Raw genomic sequence first — 18,427 nt, forward strand, 5'->3', positions numbered from 1 at the left:
AACAAAACCAGTGCACCACCAGGCTAGAACGCTGGACCGTGTCGTGATGTGAAAATAAATGCAGGAGAATCTGCCGCTCTGAGATCAGACACCTCGAGCCACCTTCAGAATGTCCCTGAAAAATTAAGCCAGGAACAGTCAAGACATTCCTCACATATGTAGGAAATGACACCAAAGAGAAATAAAATACATCTCTAGCACAGCGACAGGAAAATGCACAGCAAAATATAAAGACTCCAGAAGTTTTACACCATCACAGCAGAGAAAAACAAGGTTCCTCGTCTCAGGGAGAATGCAGGTGAGTTCTTTGTAAGTGTAAATACATTTTGATAGAAACATGATGGCTCCAGTAGTGCTGACCTGCCTCTTGAAGACTTTTACTGGTAATATATGAGCTAGAGCAGGGGTCTCGAACTCCGGTCCTCGAGGGCCGCAATCCTGCAAGTTTTAGATGTTTCCTTCTTCCAACACACCTGATTCAAATGATCAGCTCAGCATCAAGCTCTGCAGAAGCCTGATAACGATCCTGATCATGTGAATCAGGTGTGTTGGAAGAGGGACACATCTAAAACATGCAGGATTGCGGCCCTCGAGGACCGGAGTTCGAGACCCCTGAGCTAGAGAGAGCAGAGAGCATCAAGAGAGGACTTCTGAAATGACACGATGCACGCATGAAGCGGAGGTACTCGCATTATCAAGGCGTCAAAGGTGTCGCGACAGAAAACCTTCATGGGAAAAAACAAGAGCCAAGATGAAGAAAATACAACCGTGTTCCTGCTAATGTGAACAAAGCAAGAATCACCTGCCGAGTAACAAACAAGGCTTAAAAACAACAGCAAAACAACTATAAACCCAGGTGTTGGTGAAGTACTGAAGCATGAACAGTGTTTGAATGACATCACTGACGTGACATTAGTGGAATAACACTGTTGCTAAAAGCTCAAATCTGTGAGTGGTGATACCGAGGCTGCCAAGCTGAGACGGAAACTGGCAAAGAAATGAAAGGCTCAACCAGAAGGTGGCAGTAAGAGGAAAAAACTGTCGCCACTGAGCAGGAAAGTTCACAGCAGTGAAGTTTGACTGCTTCAAAACAACAACATTCAAAACCTGAAATGAAAACCAAATTGTTAATGGGGGGAAATGATCAGGTTGAAACAGGACATCATCCCATCCCCACATAATCGGAGGAAAGTTATTCAACAAAACACCCAAAACTGGGGATGGAGTTCTTTTCTTTTATTCTGTTTGACCCATCACTTTAATTGATTAACGTATTCCCAAACCACCTGCATGAGCCTCAGTGGATCATCACAGAAGCTCACACAGGAAGAGGGAGGAGATTCTTACCAGTGACAGAACACATTCATATACTGGTTAGCAGAGCTGCAACAACTGGTCAGTTACGGTTCAGCTTCTTAAAATGGAACATCTTCTGATTTCTTCTTCTAGGACAGCAAACTGAACGTCTTCATGTTGTGGACAAAGTATTTGTTGCTTTGAGAAACACTAATCAACATTTTCCACCATTTTATAAACCAAACAACTAATTGATTACTCAAGAAAATAAACAACAGATGAATTGACACTGCACATAAATCCTTAGCTGTAGCCCTACAGGTCACATTAACTTGTCTCTGAAGTCAGAGTCGTGGAGTAAAAGACAAAAACTGAAACGCCAAGTCGTTCAAAAAGTTTATTTTCCGAGTCGTTTATTGCAGACAAATATTTGCATTGTAAGATCAACTGGATTACAAACCATCGAGGGAGGAAGAGGCGTTACTATTTAGAAAACACAAACTTCAATGGCAAACCATTTGGTTGCAGATACAAGGCAAGGGCAATACATTTCTGTGAGTTCTACTGAGGAGAAACCTTTGTGTACAAAAAGAAAAGCTTGAGGTGTGTTGACAGTTGTGTGACACTAGAAGCCACGGGGTGGTGATTGTGATGAACTGAACGCTGTAGTTGTAAAAGAACCGAGGCCCAAGTTCTCAAAGTGGCCGGGCATGAAGTTCTTGTTTTGCTATCACTATTTGGGAATGATCCATAAAAAGCTCTGTTTTAATGCATGACAGACGGCATCTTGGGTAAAATAATGAACTCTTAAACCTTTAGATATCTTTCGTTAAAGATAGACATGTAGCAAGTGCTCAATTGACAGGAAGACCTGCAGGTGGATTTATGAGAACAGAAAAGATAAATGTTGATTGATTTTTTGAGGTATGGGCAACAAATCAACCGCTCTGGCAATAAATGAAGTCATATCCCTTTAGTGAAACTGCATCTGAGCTGACTGGATGTACACTGGATCGGTGGCGTGTTTGTCTGAGTGTGTCTGTACATGGCTGAGAGTGTTCCTGGGGGCGGATTACACAATCATTTCCAGCTGTCGTGCGTATTCGATGACCTGTTGTGCCAGCTCCGTGGAGGGGATGGTCACCTCCTCTGTCCGCTGCTGCTGACTGGTGAAAGAGTAATAGCCGTCTGCGCTCAAACTCCATCCCCTCTGAGATGACGAAAAAAAAGAAATGAAACAGTCAGTGTTTGGATGCAACAATGTAGGAGGAGGATTTTATTTCAGCTTTAGAATAACTTGTTAAGCAACGAACTTAAACTCAATGAAAGATGTCTGTCTTACACGAGAAAGAACTCTTTATCACACGTCATATTTTCAGATTCCATCAGTGTTCAATGCATGTAGAAACTGTATCTGCTTTTAACACTGACATCCTCAAGTCCAATAATGATGAAAGACGTCCAGTAGTAATGACAGTTACAAAGTGGGATGTTGCTAATGAACTGATTTAAAGTTTATATAAATGTTTTAGGCACCAGTCCCTAAAAAAAGCTAGTTTTCCTTAAGCATGAGGCTTATTCCTGGTTTAGAAAGAGCCTGTTAGGAGATGACTATGCACAACAATAAGCATGATCAGCACACATACAGTAAAGACAATGAATCTGAGGTACCGTATTTGACAAACTCATGCATTTTCCTGTTAATTCTGACCATTTGATAAACAATGTGTATTTCAGGCTTGAGTAACTTAAACCACATCTACCAAAACTAGTTTATACAAATCCTTTAAATGCACATTCTGATTATTTTGTCACTGGTGATTTTCTCTGGTAAATAACACCCAAATGAGAACATGCATCAACACTTAATTTACAAGTTATGTTTGAGCACAACTTCAGATACATACAAAAAAAAAAAAAAACATTTTAAATTATTTAATCAAGGGAGGGATTTACTGTTTTCTATCTGATTCCAAAATGAAATACACGTACCTTCTTGGCATAGTCTGTCATCTTTTTTGGGGAACTGAAGAAAAGCACACGAGTGGCTTCACTGAACTGGATCTGCTCGTACGCCTTCTCTATGCAACCTGCAATCTCGTCCCTGCAAGTGAAAAGGTCACAGTTTTAGTTTGATCCTCGGAAAATAAACAATTAACAAAAAGGCATCCTTCCTGATAAAAGAAAATAATTCAGATAAGAGTCGTTTCCTTTGCAGAGCCCACTGGAGCACTCAAAGAAAGAAAAGCAAGGATGTGTTTAAACTGTCATTCAGTTTACATTTAAACAAATAATGAGATAACGAGTAGTTTAGAATAAACCATCAGTTATGCTGTTGCTACCTGCATCTTAGTTTACTCATTTAGATTAAAATTGCTAACTGTAACTACACTGGAAACCTGCAAACCAACCATATGCAAGGATTTCCTACAGTCAAAGTATTATACAAGCAACACAACCATAAGATACATTTGCATTGACATAAAATAGACAAAAAAAAAAACTTATCTGCAGGGGGAAACCAAATAACAGCACTGGCTACAAAGCACACAGCTAGGCTTGCATTCATTAAAGTGTGAAACTGTAGTGGTGACTGTTGTGGTCCTTACCGAATTGTGTCAAGCAGGATATCTATAAAAAAGGTGTAGCTCTCTGCAGGGATGTTGCCTTTGGCCAGAAATACCTTGTTGTAGCTTCCCTCCATCAAGTACTGAAACAGCCAGGAGAGGATATAAAATATTATTTACATAGAACTCAGTACTGACATATTATTGTTAAAAGGGGCAAAAGTCCCCAGAGACAAGCATGTTTCTAAGGACATATTTCAGATCACGGGTGCTCATGAGAACAAATACCACATAACACTTCTATCTATCTCAAAATAAAACTATTAAATCGTACTGAAGCATGTAGATTGTCTATGAATCAACTTTCACAATGTATTTTGGAAAGGACTCTCAGCATTTAGCAGCCAAGCTTGGTCAGCTACTGAAACATCTACTGCAGTATCAAAACTGAAAGAAATGCAGTTTTAAAGTAATAATTACAAACAAAGTGAATGTGATCTTCAAACTAATTAATCAAGTAATTTACTGCTACCCTGCCACTAACAACAGTACAGTTCCTACAGCAAACTGTTTATTTGAATAACCAAATTCAGTCATTTGAAGGTAAAATGACGAACTGGACACACAAATTTCAACATTTGCCCTGTAACATCTGGTTACGGCAGAATAGTAAAACAATATCAAATCCTACATTGTGCTGTGTAAGAGTAAATTACAACACCTGCTCTAAGGACACTGGGTGTCTGATGTATACGTTGGTTTGAATATCTCGTGCGCTCAACCTCTCCAGTTCTGTGTGAAACTCAGACACACGGTTCTGTGACAGCAGGAAGAGCAGGTTCAGTCCAAGTAGCTGGTGCATGTAGGCTGCTTCAGGCAGTTCATCCCTAAAGACAAATGCACATAAAGAGTAATGTCAGGAAAACCATCAAGTACTGTTTAACAGAGTCTGCACATGCAAAACGAAAAGGTGACATTACTTGTAATCAAAGTAGTAACACTTTAGCTGAGCCATGTATCTCTCAAAGGATGGGATGTCCTTCTTGAGGATACTCCACAAGGCTCCAATTTCAAGGACATCACCTGAAACACAGACACAAATTTGTCTTCAGTCGGGATATTATTTTGACAAGCGGCGCACTACCTTACCATTCATGATTAATATGGACGTCAGCTTGATTTCTTTGTACTCACGAGCTAAGATGAGCTGCTGCTTGGTGAGTGCAGACCCAGTTGTAGGTAAAAAGTTCAGCTCCAGTAATGAAATCTGAAAAAAAAAAAAAAAGTGAATTTAGTGGTTATTGTCCTTCAAATTTCAGACTTAAAACAGACCTATTTCTTTCAAAAACTAAGATTACAATACTATTCACGCATAACAGAAGTAAACCACAGAGTTTGATGACTACACTAAGATTTCAAACTGAGTTGCAACTAGGTTTGGGCGATACATTTACAGTGATATCTACCAGCGATAGACACTTTATAAATTGCAAAAGGAAAAATGTTTGATAGAATGTTTGACAGTTTCACATAAATCCTTTAGATGTAAATCATCATGAGAGGGCATGACTGCAGTGCATGTCTCCAAAAGCAAACTAGTCTGTAGACGTCTGAGATTGTCTCCACAGCCACAAACCAGTGGTTGTCCCTGTGAGACCAGTTTTGCAGTCTAAAAAACACCCACGACTCTGATTTCCCTACCACCTCCACCTCCACCTAAGCAAAGCACTCCTGGCAGACTGCTCCAGGGGTGGATGGACTTGACATAAGGGTGCACACTGAGGCCAGTGTGGAGTCTTCACCCCTTCAGACCTTACTTGCTTTCTTTATTAATGAAAGTGACATTACTCTTTTATCCTTATTTAGTTTAATTTATGTGTGTACATTCATTTAATTGTGTGTTGTTGTTTTTTATTATTGTGTTATTAGCCTTGATAAATCGCTTCAAGTGGGTATATTACATCGATGTAACGTTAAAGGAAAAGATGAGCATATTAATTAACTTCAATTTGTCATGGATGCCATTTCCAGGTCAAACTTGTCAAACAGTAAATAAAGCTAGCAAAAGCTACGTTGACGTTAGCAATAATGACTTGTTTCCTGACTGTCGTGACAGAAATCCAAAAAAGGTTGCACTGACTGATCTCCTAAACACAAACATACAGCTAGTGAATGAAACCTCGATGGTATTACCATGAATTAATACCATTATCGATGTTTAAAGTTTCTCCAATGTTGTCAAAAAACTCTGAAAACAGCGTTAGCCTGGCTAGCATAAGTTAGCAAGCTAGCTCCGTTCGCTAACAGCGCTAACCTTTCCAAACAGTTCCAGGTTAAACTCAAACGATACGATCAAAAAGAGACAAATAAATGTGCGACTCTACCTTAAGTTTGCTAAGAAGTTCCCCACATTTGCTCAGGTTTGGGTTTTTCTTGTTCCATTCTGCCTTGAGAGTCTCATACAGCCCCGCAGTCTCTTTCAACGCCATGGTGATTCTGCAAAATGTACGACACCGGCCGACGTAATACGACTGTCGTAAAACGCTCGCGTTGCGATTGACTGCTTCCTCCTGAGATCAGACCGTTGATCAAGATGGCGGCATTCAGCGCAGAGCGTTGGCTGAATGACTTACCAAATCATGCCATTTTCAAAATTATACGAGACAAGTTGGATTCAGAGACCAACGGCAATGACAGAGGGGTCGTTAAAAACCTCACGTTTTGTTTGGGCGGAGACTTTTTCGTGTGGGACGACGCGGACCGCTTGTTTTACACGACCAACCTGCGGCAGTTGAACTCGGATGAGAATCCCAGCAGCGGGAAGTATCAGACGTTGCTGTGCATCAACCCTCCGCTGTTCGAGGTGTGCCAGGTGTTGGTGAGTCCCACGCAGCACCACGTCGCGCTGGTCGGGCAGCGGGGCGTCTCGGTGCTGGAGCTCCCTCAGCGGTGGGGCAAGAGGTCCGAGTTCGAGGGCGGACGGGACAAAATCAACTGCAAAACCATCCCGGTGGCGGAGCGCTTCTTCACCAGCTCGCCGTCGGTGAGTCTGCGGCAGGCGGCCTGGTACCCCAGCGAGACCGACGAGCCCCATCTGGTCCTGCTCACGTCCGACAACACCATCCGGTTTTACGGCCTGAAGTCGCCCCAGACGCCGGCCAAAGTCCTGCCGGTGTCACAGTCGGAGGATGACAGCAGCGTTCACCGTCCGGTCCGCTCCTATGCTGCGTCTCTGGGAGAGATCGCGGTGGCGTTTGATTTTGGGCCGATTTCGTCCCCTCCTCGGGAGCCGGCGGTTCATCGCTGCAGAGAGCAGCAGTCCTACCCTCTGTACATCCTCTACGAAAACGGGGAGACCTATGTGAGCTACACGAGCCAGGCAAACGGTGTGAGTGTGCGTAAACCTGTTGGACCCCTCCCCATGTACCCTGCAGCCGAGGATAACTACGGCTATGATGCTTGTGCCATCCTGTGCCTGCCTTGTGTTCCCAGCATCCTGGTCATCGCCACAGAAACAGGCACCCTGTATCACTGTGTGGTTCTGGAGTCTGAGGAGGAGGAGGAAACGGGGGCAGTGGAAAAGTGGATCCGGGGCACTGAGGCGGTTCCGGCTCTGTATGTGTTTGAGTGCGTTGAGCTGGAGCTCACACTTAAAGTGGCCACCGGAGAGGATGAGGAGCCTCAGGAGTTTGATTTTACCTGCCCCATCAGACTGCACAGAGACCCGCTGTGTCTGCAGAGGTACCACTGCACCCATGAAGCAGGAGTACACAGCGTGGGGCTAATCTGGGTCAACAAGCTGCAGAAATTCCTCGGGTCCAGTGAGGAGGATAAGGACAGTCTCCAGGAGCTGGCTGCTGAGAAGCGATGCATCGTAGAGCACATTCTTTGTACCAGACCGCTCCTAACCAGTCAGTCAGCTCCGGTTCGTGGCTTTTTGATTGTGTCTGACCTCTCCCTGGGCGCCACCATGATCTGCATCACCAGCACCTACGAGTGCATCCTTCTGCCCCTGCTGAGCTCCATTCGCCCTCCCTCCCCTCCTCTACTCTGTTCCCATTCCGGTCCCGGCTCGGCCAGCTCCCCTCTCCGTGGGCTTGCCGACGACTCCTTCGAGCTGCACATCCGCAACATCCTGGCACGTAGCTCCACCAATCCTCTTGTGCTCAAAGGAGGGGACAAGGACACATCACCGCCACCTCCCGAGTGTCTGCAGCTCCTCAGCAGAGCCACGCAGGTCTTCAGGGAGGAGTACATTCTCAAGCAGGACATGGCCCGTGAAGAGCTGCAGAGAAGGGTGAAGCTCCTGACGGGCCAGAAGAACAAGCAGCTGGAGGAGATGACTCTGTGCAGGGAGGAGAGGAAGAGCTTGAGAGAGGCAGCGGAGAGGTTGGCCGACAAGTACGAAGATGCAAAGTATCGCCAGGAGACCATCATGAACAGGGTGAAAAAAGTGCTGTGCAGCCTGCAGAGCCAACTGCCCGTTCTGTCAAACAGCGAAAAGGATATGAAGAAGGAGCTGCAGAGCATCAGCGATCAACTGAAACACCTGGACAACTGCATCAGACAGGTGAACATGAAGATGGACTACCAGAAGACACAGGTGGACAAAGACCTGCCCGCAGCCAGGACGACGGTTTCCCTCAACGCCCACCAGAAGAAGGTTGTTCAGGACGTCCTCAGAGAACAGGGACAGCAAATCGGTGACATGATGAAGCAGATCAAAGACATCAAAAACCATTTCAGCTTCTAAGCACCAAAGAAGCCACTAAAATGTTTCACAAGAAAAGTTGGGGAAATCAGTCAAATCAGATTCTTGTTTTGAATTCAGTTATTAAATGTTCCTTTTTGTGACATTTAAGGAGAAGCTGTAGTGAGTCCTTCAGCTCTAAGTGAATGTGCCATGTGTGGACTGTGGACTCAACAGATATTTTTATACGCACCAGTATAACTTTATCTTTGATACATGTTGTTTGTTTCTAAACAGTAACACAACAGGTTTGCCTTCGTTGTGTTGCAGAGCAGTTTGCTTATTTTGTTACTCCAATATTTCTGAATGTTAAGGGTTTGAGTCAGAATGTGCCATGTGTGGGCAGGTAAGCCGAGGAATAGTCTGAGCTAAGCTAAACCTGCCGAGTTATTTTTCAACATGGTTTTGTATAAATAATAAACATGAAAGTTTCTCTAACTGCTTTTACTCATTTGTGACTGATATATTATCTAATACCGTTGTGAAAGATCTTTGATAAAGTACAGACTGACACAAAACGACTGAAAACAAAGATTAGAGCAGTGGTTCTCAAACTGGGGGTCAGGACCCTCATAGGGGTCCCAAGATAATTTCAGGGGGTCGCCAGATCATTGTAAAAAAATAAAATAAAATAAAGCCTACATTTATCAAATAAATTTGTATTAGGGCTGTCAAAATTAAAAGTGTACACTTCTTCCTACTCCTTTTTCAAACTTGTTAATATTATGATTTGATTATGTGATATTATTATTATTTTTTGCTCTTTTGTTTTTATTTTTTTTTCCCCTTTCATTTGTTCGAAATAAATTAAATTCATGTATTCATTCATTCAAAAGAAAATTAGAATTAGAATAAAAAAGAATAAAACTTTATTGATCCATTCAATACAAAACCTCAGGGAAATTGCTATTTAAATTAATTTAAATTAATTTAAATTGCTAATTAGTGTGTTAATGTAAAGAAATTAACCTGTGGAGTTAATACATTAGTTTTTAGTGCATGAACAACAAAGTTCTTACTCATGATATATTAACAATTCAAATTGGGGGGTCACAAACACAAACTTATGTTATCTTTGGGGGTCGTGGCTCAAAAAGTTTAAGAACCACTGAAGTAGAGGATGGCTTATTGATGTTATCTGGACACAGTGTTTGCATGCTCAGTTATTTGTCCCTAAATCAATTTGGTCTCAAAGAAATCTGCTCTTAATACAACTGTCTTAATGTGCAATTGTGTGTATTATAAATGGATTCTTAAATCGTGCTGTCAGAGCTGAATGCAGACAGACTGATTACAGGAACTATAACTTTCCACATACAGCACAGAGGTTCACTTCTTTCCAAGTCCGTACACGTCCTTTAATGTGTGCAGCTACTTGCCTCCAGTCTGCCACCTACAGTTGGAAACCACGGCGTACAGTCAGATTTGCCAGGAATCCTGCATCCACCAGATGTCACCCCTCTCCAGAGCTGATGGCCTCAGTCTTTCTCCCACCACAGGTCTCCTAGTGAGGAATTCCCCACATAAACAGCCAGTGACGTACAAGGAGACCCCGGTTTTGTCGAGTAAGCTTCATTGTTGGGGGATCTCTCGTGTCGGCGGAGGTCATCTGCTGTAATTCGGGCCTGCTTGCAAATTTCACCCTGTTGCTTTGGCAGCACTGTATAGCAACAAATATTTGAGATGGTTTATGACTCAGCGTAGCCTAATTATGTAACAAGCTGGGCATTGTTCAAACTGCTATGGGGATTTTTTATTCTACTCTCTAAAATGGCGTGGCTGGCAGTGACTGTAACATACAGGCAGGCAGGATAACTTTCATATCTAGTCAAGAAAGCTCATTTAGTTGAATTTTGCCACCTCACTTGGCTTTTTTTTCGCACATCGCCTCCCTCTTTCTCCCTCAAACGCACAGGAGAGGGTGCGGTGTGCTGCAGGTCTCGCTCAGGAACGCTCCAAATAGGGGGATGTTGTTAACGTCTTTCATAAAGGTACAGTGTTCAGATCCTGAGGAAACTTAGCGGACCCTAGGAAAGGGGTTATTAATAACTCCTGGGCCGGCCCACCACATTCTTCACATGTGAGTCACTGTAAGCCAGAGAGCTGGGAGGAAAGAGCTGGATTGCCTCTGTTTCTCATTTGTGTTTCTTTCCATGGAGGAGTGGAACGAGGAGGCGGGGAGGCCACCCCTTCTTTTAGGGAAACCTTGAAAAGCCTCAAACACACACACACACACACACAGCTCTACGCGGGACACATGTTTGTGCTACAAGTTTGCAGCAAAACCAAACAAGAAGCAGAGGCAGGCTGGTGAAAAATGTGAATGTGGAACTAAAGTGGAATGGGGTGGTACAAAATAGACTCTCTTTAACTGTGTGTGTGTGAGCGAGGCGGAGAAAATGCTTCAGATGGTGGGAATGAGAGGGGAGAGAGCCTCGGAAAATGGTGGTATGGGGACTTGGCAGGGGAGAGAGTGAGTCACTGTTTATCTGCTCCGTCACCGAGAGACCAAGTGAGCTTTGATAGAAAAGAAAATCTTGTTAAACGCTCTCAGCTATTAGCGTTGCATTATGTGCTTTATGTTGGATCGCAGGCGCTTTAACAACTCAAAAAGGTCACGAAACACACGAGACACAGTCATGGAGTTTTTATTCGGTTACATAAAAGTTAACATAAGAACAGTTGGTGGAGCTGTGTACAGTAGTCAGTAATATATCAGTCATTCAGTCTAGTTAAAAGGTTCATCTCAGCATTTAATGTTCTTTTATGCAACTGAGGTTTATGCTCCTGCACATACAAAACAACAGCAACAATTACAAAAATAATATATAAAGTCGGCACAAAAACGTGGCGTTTAAAGCGTCAAAGTGAAATGCGTTGGGGTTATTACGTTTGTGCTGCTACTTTGAGTAGAAAATGCTATAAACAAATCAGTTGAGCAAAAATACATACAATTTGTAGATGATGCCATCAATGAAATTCCTACAAATTAGCTCCAAGATAACATGAATCTAAGTCACTGAAGGAATGTTTTAATACAGGAAGGTTTTGCTCTGTATTCTCTCAAATACACGCTGAATACTGCTCACTTAGAGGGCGCCGGCCTTTTTTTAATTTTCTTACTTCTGCTCAGCAAACACAAGGAGATATAATTCTAAAAGCTCATCATAAAAAAGCAAACTTTGAGGTGCAAACAAGAAAAAGAAGCAGCCAGACCCGTGTGACTTTTAATACACATTTGCAGCAAGCCCTTGTTATAGTCTCAAAGGTATGACTTACACTTAAATACAGTATGATCCATTGTGCAAGACTGAAATCAGTCTCAGAGGACGAGTTGTACACATCACATACAACATTTGGATGTGGGTCTGGGGAGGGAAATAAGAGCAAATACAAACAGTAGCATAAGTGTGGCAGCCAGCAGGGAAGAATCTCTCCCAGCTGCAGGGACTTTGTGACATGTCTATGCATCTGAGCCCTTCTGCCTGCGTTTGGACGGAGGGATCAGGCGGTTGGGGAGCTCAGGCGGTAGACCGTGGCCCTCCAGCTTCACCTCAATCAGGTGGCTGGCCAGGGCGAATTCTTCATCATCCAGCATGCCGTCGCGGTCCACGTCGGACAGCTTCCAGATGCGGCCCAGCACAGAGTTGGGCAGGCGGGAGCTCACCATCCAGTCCTTGGCCTTGGTGCCGCTCAGTTTGCCCTCGTTGGGGGCGAGGTTGTAGAAGATCTCGTCGTATTTGGGCTTGTCTTTGGTCACCACCCAGTCCTCCTCCTCCTCGCATGTCTCTCCGTTCTCCTCGGCGAAGGGGTCGCCCTCCATGAACGGTCCGGCACGGGTTCCGATGAAGGCGCCGCCCTGAACGCCTGGCTGCTCGCCGGCCTCCAGCTCCTCTTGCCGCAGGAGGGGCATCAGTTTGGCGATGTCGGACGACAGCAGCTCATCCAGGGCTGCCATCAGGTTCGGCTTCAGGGTTTTGAACTTGGTGAAATCATGAACCATCAGTTGTTCCTTTAAAAAAGTGAATAGCAATGATTTAAAATGCGATGTAACTTTCAAGTAGTAGTAGTTCAATTTTATGTAGGTAAAAAGAATTCTTTATATAACTGCCTCCCAGATGTGCCCAGGAGTGAAAACCAGTGCCTCAGACGAACCTGCATCTTAGCACAGTCTGGAAAGTCTCCAGCAGAAATGTTGTGCTGCAGCTGGATCTTGGAGAAAATAACTGGCAGCTGGTAGATCAGATTCTTCTTTTTGTTGTCCTTCCTGAAGACAGAAGGCATCTCCTGCTTGAGATAACTGATGATGTGGGCGTGGACCTGGGATTAAGAAAAGCATAGCACAGGGTTGTTTTTTCCTATCAGTAATCATTTAATGAGCACATGGGGACGTGCCAAAAATGCACTCAGTCACTCACCCTGACCAGACGTGCCCTCTTGACCAGGTCGTTGAGTTTGCGTAGCGCTGCGTTGCGAGGGAGGTTCTGAATGTCAGCGAACAGATCCTCCTCCTCCAGCTCGAACAGCTTACGGTTGTCTGTGACCAGCAGCGGCTCTGACCAGAAGGACCCGATGTAGACGCGAAGAACCTCCGGGGTGCCGAACACCTTCCCCAGGGACCACATCAGGGCGCCGTACACCCTCATCAGCTGCTGGGTGCCCACCATGTCGGCCTTGTTGAGCACCACGCGCAGCTTGTCCTCGTTGCCCTTCAGGGCTCCGATGGCCTCGGAGAACTCGTCCGATATCTCCAGTTTGTGGGCATCGAACAGCAGGATGATACGGTCCACGCGTTCAGCAAACCAGCGCAGCACAGCCGGGAAGTCATAGCCTGTTTGAGTAGAATAGATGGACAAAGTAAGACATTCCTAAAACTACATGTGCACTTAATAAAATAAAAAAGGGTGCAGGAGAGGGTAGAAGGCCGACACAGACACAAATCCTTCACGCCTCTTTTCTGTATCTGTCAAATCCCCAACAGCTGCACTTTTTAGACACCAAGGCTTCACTTTATGCCAGCAAAAACACTCCTTTAACATCATGTGTGAAATATACTAAGTCTAACAGTAATCAGTTATAGTTTTGAGAGATTTCTTCACCTGTGTCAACTGGTCATACTAAAAGAGTCAGTGCACCAAAATTACAAAAAAAACAACATCAAAAAAAAAAACAACACATTTTCTCACTATCTTCCGATGGTACAGCCACATGGATAATTTTGGTTTTCAGATGGACATCTCCAAATTTCCTCTAAGTGGACTACAGTTTGTGGCGCTCACAGCACAAAAAATGTACATCTACAAAGAACACCAGTTAAAGCTGTTATTTCAGAATTACAGAATGTCCCAGTGACTCTCTCGCCAGAAGAACCAGGTTGGATTACTCAGAGGAACTTGGACGCTGGTTCCTGGAAAGATGCTCGAATTTTTAAAATGTAATTTTTAATTTCCACAGAGCAGCATTCCGTTTACCTCCATTGTGTTGGGGTGGAGGAGAACATTTTGGCAATGAATATTTCAAAACCTCAGCTGACAAAACCCAAACCATCCACATTGCTAGATAGCAGCAGTGGTAAGCGAGTAAATGTGTTTCTCATCATTTGGATGTACTGACCCTTTTTCCTTGTTAGTTGTTCATGCAGGCTGATTGGAATAATGGGTTACTTGGAGCATGGGTTGGTAGAAAATTGAAAAACTGATGTTAGATGATGATTTCTCAACAGTACGTTCTTCCAGATGTGCTGACAGAATTTCTGTCTGTTCAGTCTCTGGGCTTGATTACGGCTTTATGGCTGCTGAGATGTTTTGTTTTTTACCCGGTTGCCAAGTGTTATTGTGACAGAGCAAATCGGTCCCATGAGTTAGCCAGGCGTGCCAAGGCGATGAGATTTGTGAGCTGATGATCAGGGATGTGTGTCTCTGCAGGCCCCTCATGCCCTCTCCTCACCTTTGCCACCTTTGCCACCTCGCTCACCTCGGCTCACTCTCTGTTTGGCCCCGGACAGGATCCCCGGTGTGTCGATGATGCTGATACTCTCCAGGACCTGGTTGGGCATCTGGGCGCACTGGAATCTGGGATATTCATATAAATAATGATAAGGGAGAAGCTCACAGAGGTGACTGTTGTTTGAAACGCTGTCAGAGCAAATGGAAAGCGTGTAAATTATGTAGAAACGGTCAACTCTTATCAAAACAGCCACAGTGATGGAAGCAACAGATTGGAAGCAACCCTCTCTTCACATCCAGTCCCTCCCACTGGAGGCCATTGTGTGGAGGCATTGCTGTGGGCTTCCTGAAGGAAAATGACCACTACTGCCAGAATTAAACAATAAGTCCTGCTAACGATGTGTGGCTTAGAACAACAACACCACTTCCTGTAGCTTAAGAGTTTAACGAGACCACCGGTGCCCAGAACAGGAAGCCAAAGCAAAAGCACAGACGCAAATACGTTTGCAAACACGCCCTGCCGAGGGACCCCGCTGGAAAACTTGCATCAGTACTTCACGTTGGAGCTCCATTAACAGGAACACTGGATGTTCCTGTCACTGCTGCATGCGTCGAGCAGCTGACATCACAGCAAAACCTCTTTCTTGGTTTACAGCAGTGGAAAAACATGTAGAGAAATCTGGCAGTTCAGACAGCAAACACGGAAGGAAAGAACTTTAGGTTTCTCTCACAGTTCCCCAAAGCCTCCAAATATCCATGACTTCATTTATTTGTCTTTGCCCTGCTGAGCCCTCTGACCTCGTCTTTGAACTTGCGCAGATTGCAGTTCCTGTCTGAGTACATGAGCTTTCATCAGCCTCTCAGTGATATCGCTCCCTTTCTCCGGTTTTTCCACAAATAAGGCAAGTGCCTCCTCGCTCTGAAATTTGGCACGAGCCCTTGAAATTCCAAAGAGCAAAAACATTTTCTGCAAACTTTCTGCCTCCTTCCCTGTTTTCCCTCATTGGGTTCTCTCATAGTCTGTCCATTTCACGCTGGTATCTAACTGGCTGCCTCAGTGGAAATTTTACACAACACCTCTGTGAAGAAAACCCCAGCTCTCACCTGTTGAGGAAGGTGTTTCCAAATGGGTTGAGTTTACGGAAAGGCTTGTTGGGGTCTACGATAAGGGCATTCCCAGGAATGACTCCCTCCACCTCCCCGTGCATGATGGCAGTGAAGCAGTCGGTGGTGGGTTCAGGACCCACCCTGCTTCCAGGAATGTCCTGCTCCAGCAAATACCTGCCACACGTACAGCTTGTGATTTTTTCAGTAATTGCACTTAAATAAACTATAAACTTAGCAGTTAGACACAATTTACCAAATGTATGGTGTAGAGATAAGCCGTCTTACTTGATGAATGTTGTCTTTCCGGTGGAGTACTGTCCCACCACCAGCACCATCGGCTTGTTGTCAAAGTCTGCATCCTCCAGACTGAGAGAGTGGAAGTCATGGAAACCATAATACTGCTCCAGAGGCAGCAGCTTCTTGCGATACAAGGACTTCAGCCCTTCTGTCACAGTACGAATCACCTCAGGCGCCTTCTTCACATTTTTCCGCCCCCAGCGTGACATGTTGATTGGTTAATAAGATGATAGGGAGCTTCTTAGAGAAATCAGTGTCAGAGTTGTGTCTCTTGCTTGGAGCTGTATTTCCTGTGGCGGAACTTTGGAAAATCTTCAGGTGTTTCCTGTATTTGTGTGAACGCTGCTCACTTGTCCTTGAACCCTGCACAGCACACGCCGAGGGGACCGATAGGGCTGACGTTTCGTTTGAAGTTGTGAGTTTCTTCTTTGAGAATCGGCGCCACACTGACAAACCTTTAACCCCTGAAGTGTGAACACAAAACGAGACAAACAGAAGAAAGGCGATTAATCCACATGGCAAAGGGAATCTTTGCGTTCCTGCAGCTGTTGATCAAAGTCTGACACGACCTAGAGTAAGGATGTGGAATCTGAAGCAAGCTTCAGCCCACCAGGCGTCTGCCAAGCATTGTCAGTGCATGCCTGGAAAAAGTTGGTGTTCAGCTGGAAAACTTGCAAACCCAACCCAGTGCCGTGATTTGCACAGGCACAGCTCATTTCTTTACAGTGAAATGTGTAAGACGTTCCTTTTTTCCCCTGCAGTTCCTCTCAATAGAACGGGAAACGCTCATGGAAGGAGAAAGTTTCTTAAACCAAATTAACCCCCTGAGGAATAATCTTTAAATTTAGTCTACATAAACAGAAACAGCGGATTAGCACAGCTCATTACAGAAACAGACAAGACAGAAAGGTAAGACACGTGTCAGCAGACGTTAACTCATCTGTGGAGAGCTTCTCTTGCAAATCTCATTTGAACTGGGACTTAAAAAAACAAACAAAGTCTGCCCAGAGGAAAATAGGCAGCACAGTCCTGACATGTCACAAGACCAGTGTGGAAAGAGTTCTTGTCAAAATGGCGATCTCTGGAGATCTAAGGGGGAGACATTAAATATACGATTACATACGAAACTACTGTGCCAGCCGAGGAGCTGTAGGAGTAAAAGATGACTGATGTGCTTCCAGTGAAAATAAAAAGGGTCTGGTTTAAGCTCTGGGATCAATTTCTAAAGTTAAACCATGTTGGAAAATGCCTTGTGGGGTTTGCGCACCACAATTGCAACACAGTTTTGAACTTGAAACAAGGACACAGTGTAGCCTGCAGTAGCAACAAGTATCAGGGGAGGAAAACCTAAAGATCCAAATGAAGAAACAGAAAAGCATTTAGAGAAAGTTTCGTAGTGCAAACTGTGAACTGTGCACTCACTAAATATCACTCTTCTTCTAGAATCAGTCACAAATAGAGATTCTTTTCATAAAGAAGCCCTAATCGAGTTAAGTTAAAACACAAGATCAGTGGAATCATATTCAAGCTATAAAAAAGGAGTATTTACCAAGTTATTACGGAGACGTCTTCAGGGACCTTGATCTTTCTCCCTCCAATCTTGCCCTCTGGAGTCTGGAAAATATTTTGGCTTAAGGAGACAAAAACAGTCTCTTGGAGGAGCTGCTGCTACATGTATGGGTGTACCTCTGACAGCAGAAAAAAAAAAAGAGAGACCTTCAGTGGAGCTTCAGCGCAGCCAGATTACAGCGGGTCGCTCTTCTGCTGGAGTTTAATGTATTTCAGATGAGCTGCAGACCTGGCAGGGCTCCTTCACACAGAGAACACAACACTCAGACACACCACACTGAGGCTAAATTTTTTCTCTCCCTCTTGTTTTGCTTCTCCAAGTTGAACGCGCCTCCTCTTCCAGGGATGCCTGGCGGTACTGTGGGCAGCACGAACACTCTGCTCAGGGCAGGGATGAGCTGTGGCCAGAGGGCGTGGACCTGGAGGAGGGGGGGGTTGTGAATAAATAATTTGGGTGGAGTTGTTTTTCTATTTTTTTTTTTTTTAGTTAACATGACATAACCTCACAGAGTCCTTCTGCATATTTCCAGTGATATCCACCACCTCGTGCTGCACTCCTCCACGTCTTACTTGTTTTTATCTGCTCAACTTACAGCAACATGGCGTACATTTACAGATGTGACAGATTTTCCCCTCATCAGTATAAAGACTCTGTTGCTCCTCCCAACCTCTGTGAACCCTCTGGGCGATGAAGTATACAAACCAGCCCTGTGATCCCACTTCCATGCACCACCTGCTGGCTGTCTGATAGAGAACACACCCCGCCACCATTGCAGCCAGCCTCTCCTGACTATCACACGGCGCTGCTCGGTCATCGTTAGTCATCCAAAGGAATGCAACCCTTAAGTTTGGGACCGGCTCTATAAACTGCTGGAAAGAATTACAGGACGACCTGC

General features: G+C 44.5%; 3 protein-coding genes across 4 annotated transcripts; 1 reads left to right on the forward strand and 2 right to left on the reverse strand.

The window, feature by feature from the left end:
• Positions 1-1,679: 1,679 nt before the first annotated feature.
• On the reverse strand, positions 1,680-6,389 carry psmd8 (proteasome 26S subunit, non-ATPase 8). Its single transcript, XM_008297175.1, has 7 exons — positions 6,248-6,389; positions 5,058-5,130; positions 4,844-4,946; positions 4,585-4,750; positions 3,906-4,006; positions 3,289-3,400; positions 1,680-2,506 (listed from the first exon to the last, which is right to left on the reverse strand). Exons 1-7 carry the CDS (start codon positions 6,350-6,352, stop codon positions 2,369-2,371), a joined length of 798 nt encoding a protein of 265 aa, XP_008295397.1. The 5' UTR covers positions 6,353-6,389; the 3' UTR covers positions 1,680-2,368.
• A 67-nt stretch (positions 6,390-6,456) lies between these two features.
• nup88 (nucleoporin 88) lies at positions 6,457-9,051 on the forward strand. Its single transcript, XM_008297176.1, has one exon. The coding sequence runs from the start codon at positions 6,457-6,459 to the stop codon at positions 8,614-8,616; it is 2,160 nt and encodes a 719-aa protein (XP_008295398.1). The 3' UTR covers positions 8,617-9,051.
• Positions 9,052-11,245: 2,194 nt separating this feature from the next.
• ehd2b (EH-domain containing 2b) lies at positions 11,246-17,936 on the reverse strand. Of its 2 annotated transcripts, none has more exons than XM_008297177.1 (7): positions 17,512-17,936; positions 15,951-16,426; positions 15,663-15,839; positions 14,560-14,684; positions 13,032-13,444; positions 12,769-12,933; positions 11,246-12,625 (listed from the first exon to the last, which is right to left on the reverse strand). In XM_008297177.1, the coding sequence occupies exons 2-7, from the start codon at positions 16,169-16,171 to the stop codon at positions 12,077-12,079; spliced, it is 1,650 nt and encodes a 549-aa protein (XP_008295399.1). In that variant the 5' UTR covers positions 16,172-16,426; positions 17,512-17,936; the 3' UTR covers positions 11,246-12,076. The 2 variants fall into 2 exon arrangements, with proteins under 2 accessions (XP_008295399.1, XP_008295400.1); XM_008297178.1 differs by having other exon boundaries at positions 14,587-14,684; positions 17,512-17,933.
• Between the last annotated feature and the right edge of the window lie 491 nt (positions 17,937-18,427).

This window comes from Stegastes partitus, unplaced genomic scaffold, assembly GCF_000690725.1.
Source record: "Stegastes partitus isolate 25-593 unplaced genomic scaffold, Stegastes_partitus-1.0.2 Scaffold1196, whole genome shotgun sequence".
NCBI classification, from domain to species: Eukaryota; Metazoa; Chordata; class Actinopteri; family Pomacentridae; genus Stegastes; species Stegastes partitus.

Coding starts and splice junctions, on each gene's coding strand:
- nup88 (XM_008297176.1), top strand. CDS start 6,457: ATGGCGGCATTCAGCGCAGAGCGTTGGCTGAATGACTTACCAAATCAT.
- psmd8 (XM_008297175.1), bottom strand. CDS start 6,352: ATGGCGTTGAAAGAGACTGCGGGGCTGTATGAGACTCTCAAGGCAGAA. Junction 5,131..6,247: donor AACTTCTTAGCAAACTTAAG/GTAGAGTCGCAC, acceptor TTTTTTTTTCAG/ATTTCATTACTGGAGCTGAA. Junction 4,751..4,843: donor TGTTACTACTTTGATTACAA/GTAATGTCACCT, acceptor ATTTGTCTTTAG/GGATGAACTGCCTGAAGCAG.
- ehd2b (XM_008297177.1), bottom strand. CDS start 16,171: ATGTCACGCTGGGGGCGGAAAAATGTGAAGAAGGCGCCTGAGGTGATT. Junction 14,685..15,662: donor GGAAACACCTTCCTCAACAG/GTGAGAGCTGGG, acceptor TGAATATCCCAG/ATTCCAGTGCGCCCAGATGC. Junction 12,626..12,768: donor CAGACTGTGCTAAGATGCAG/GTTCGTCTGAGG, acceptor ACTTTTTTAAAG/GAACAACTGATGGTTCATGA.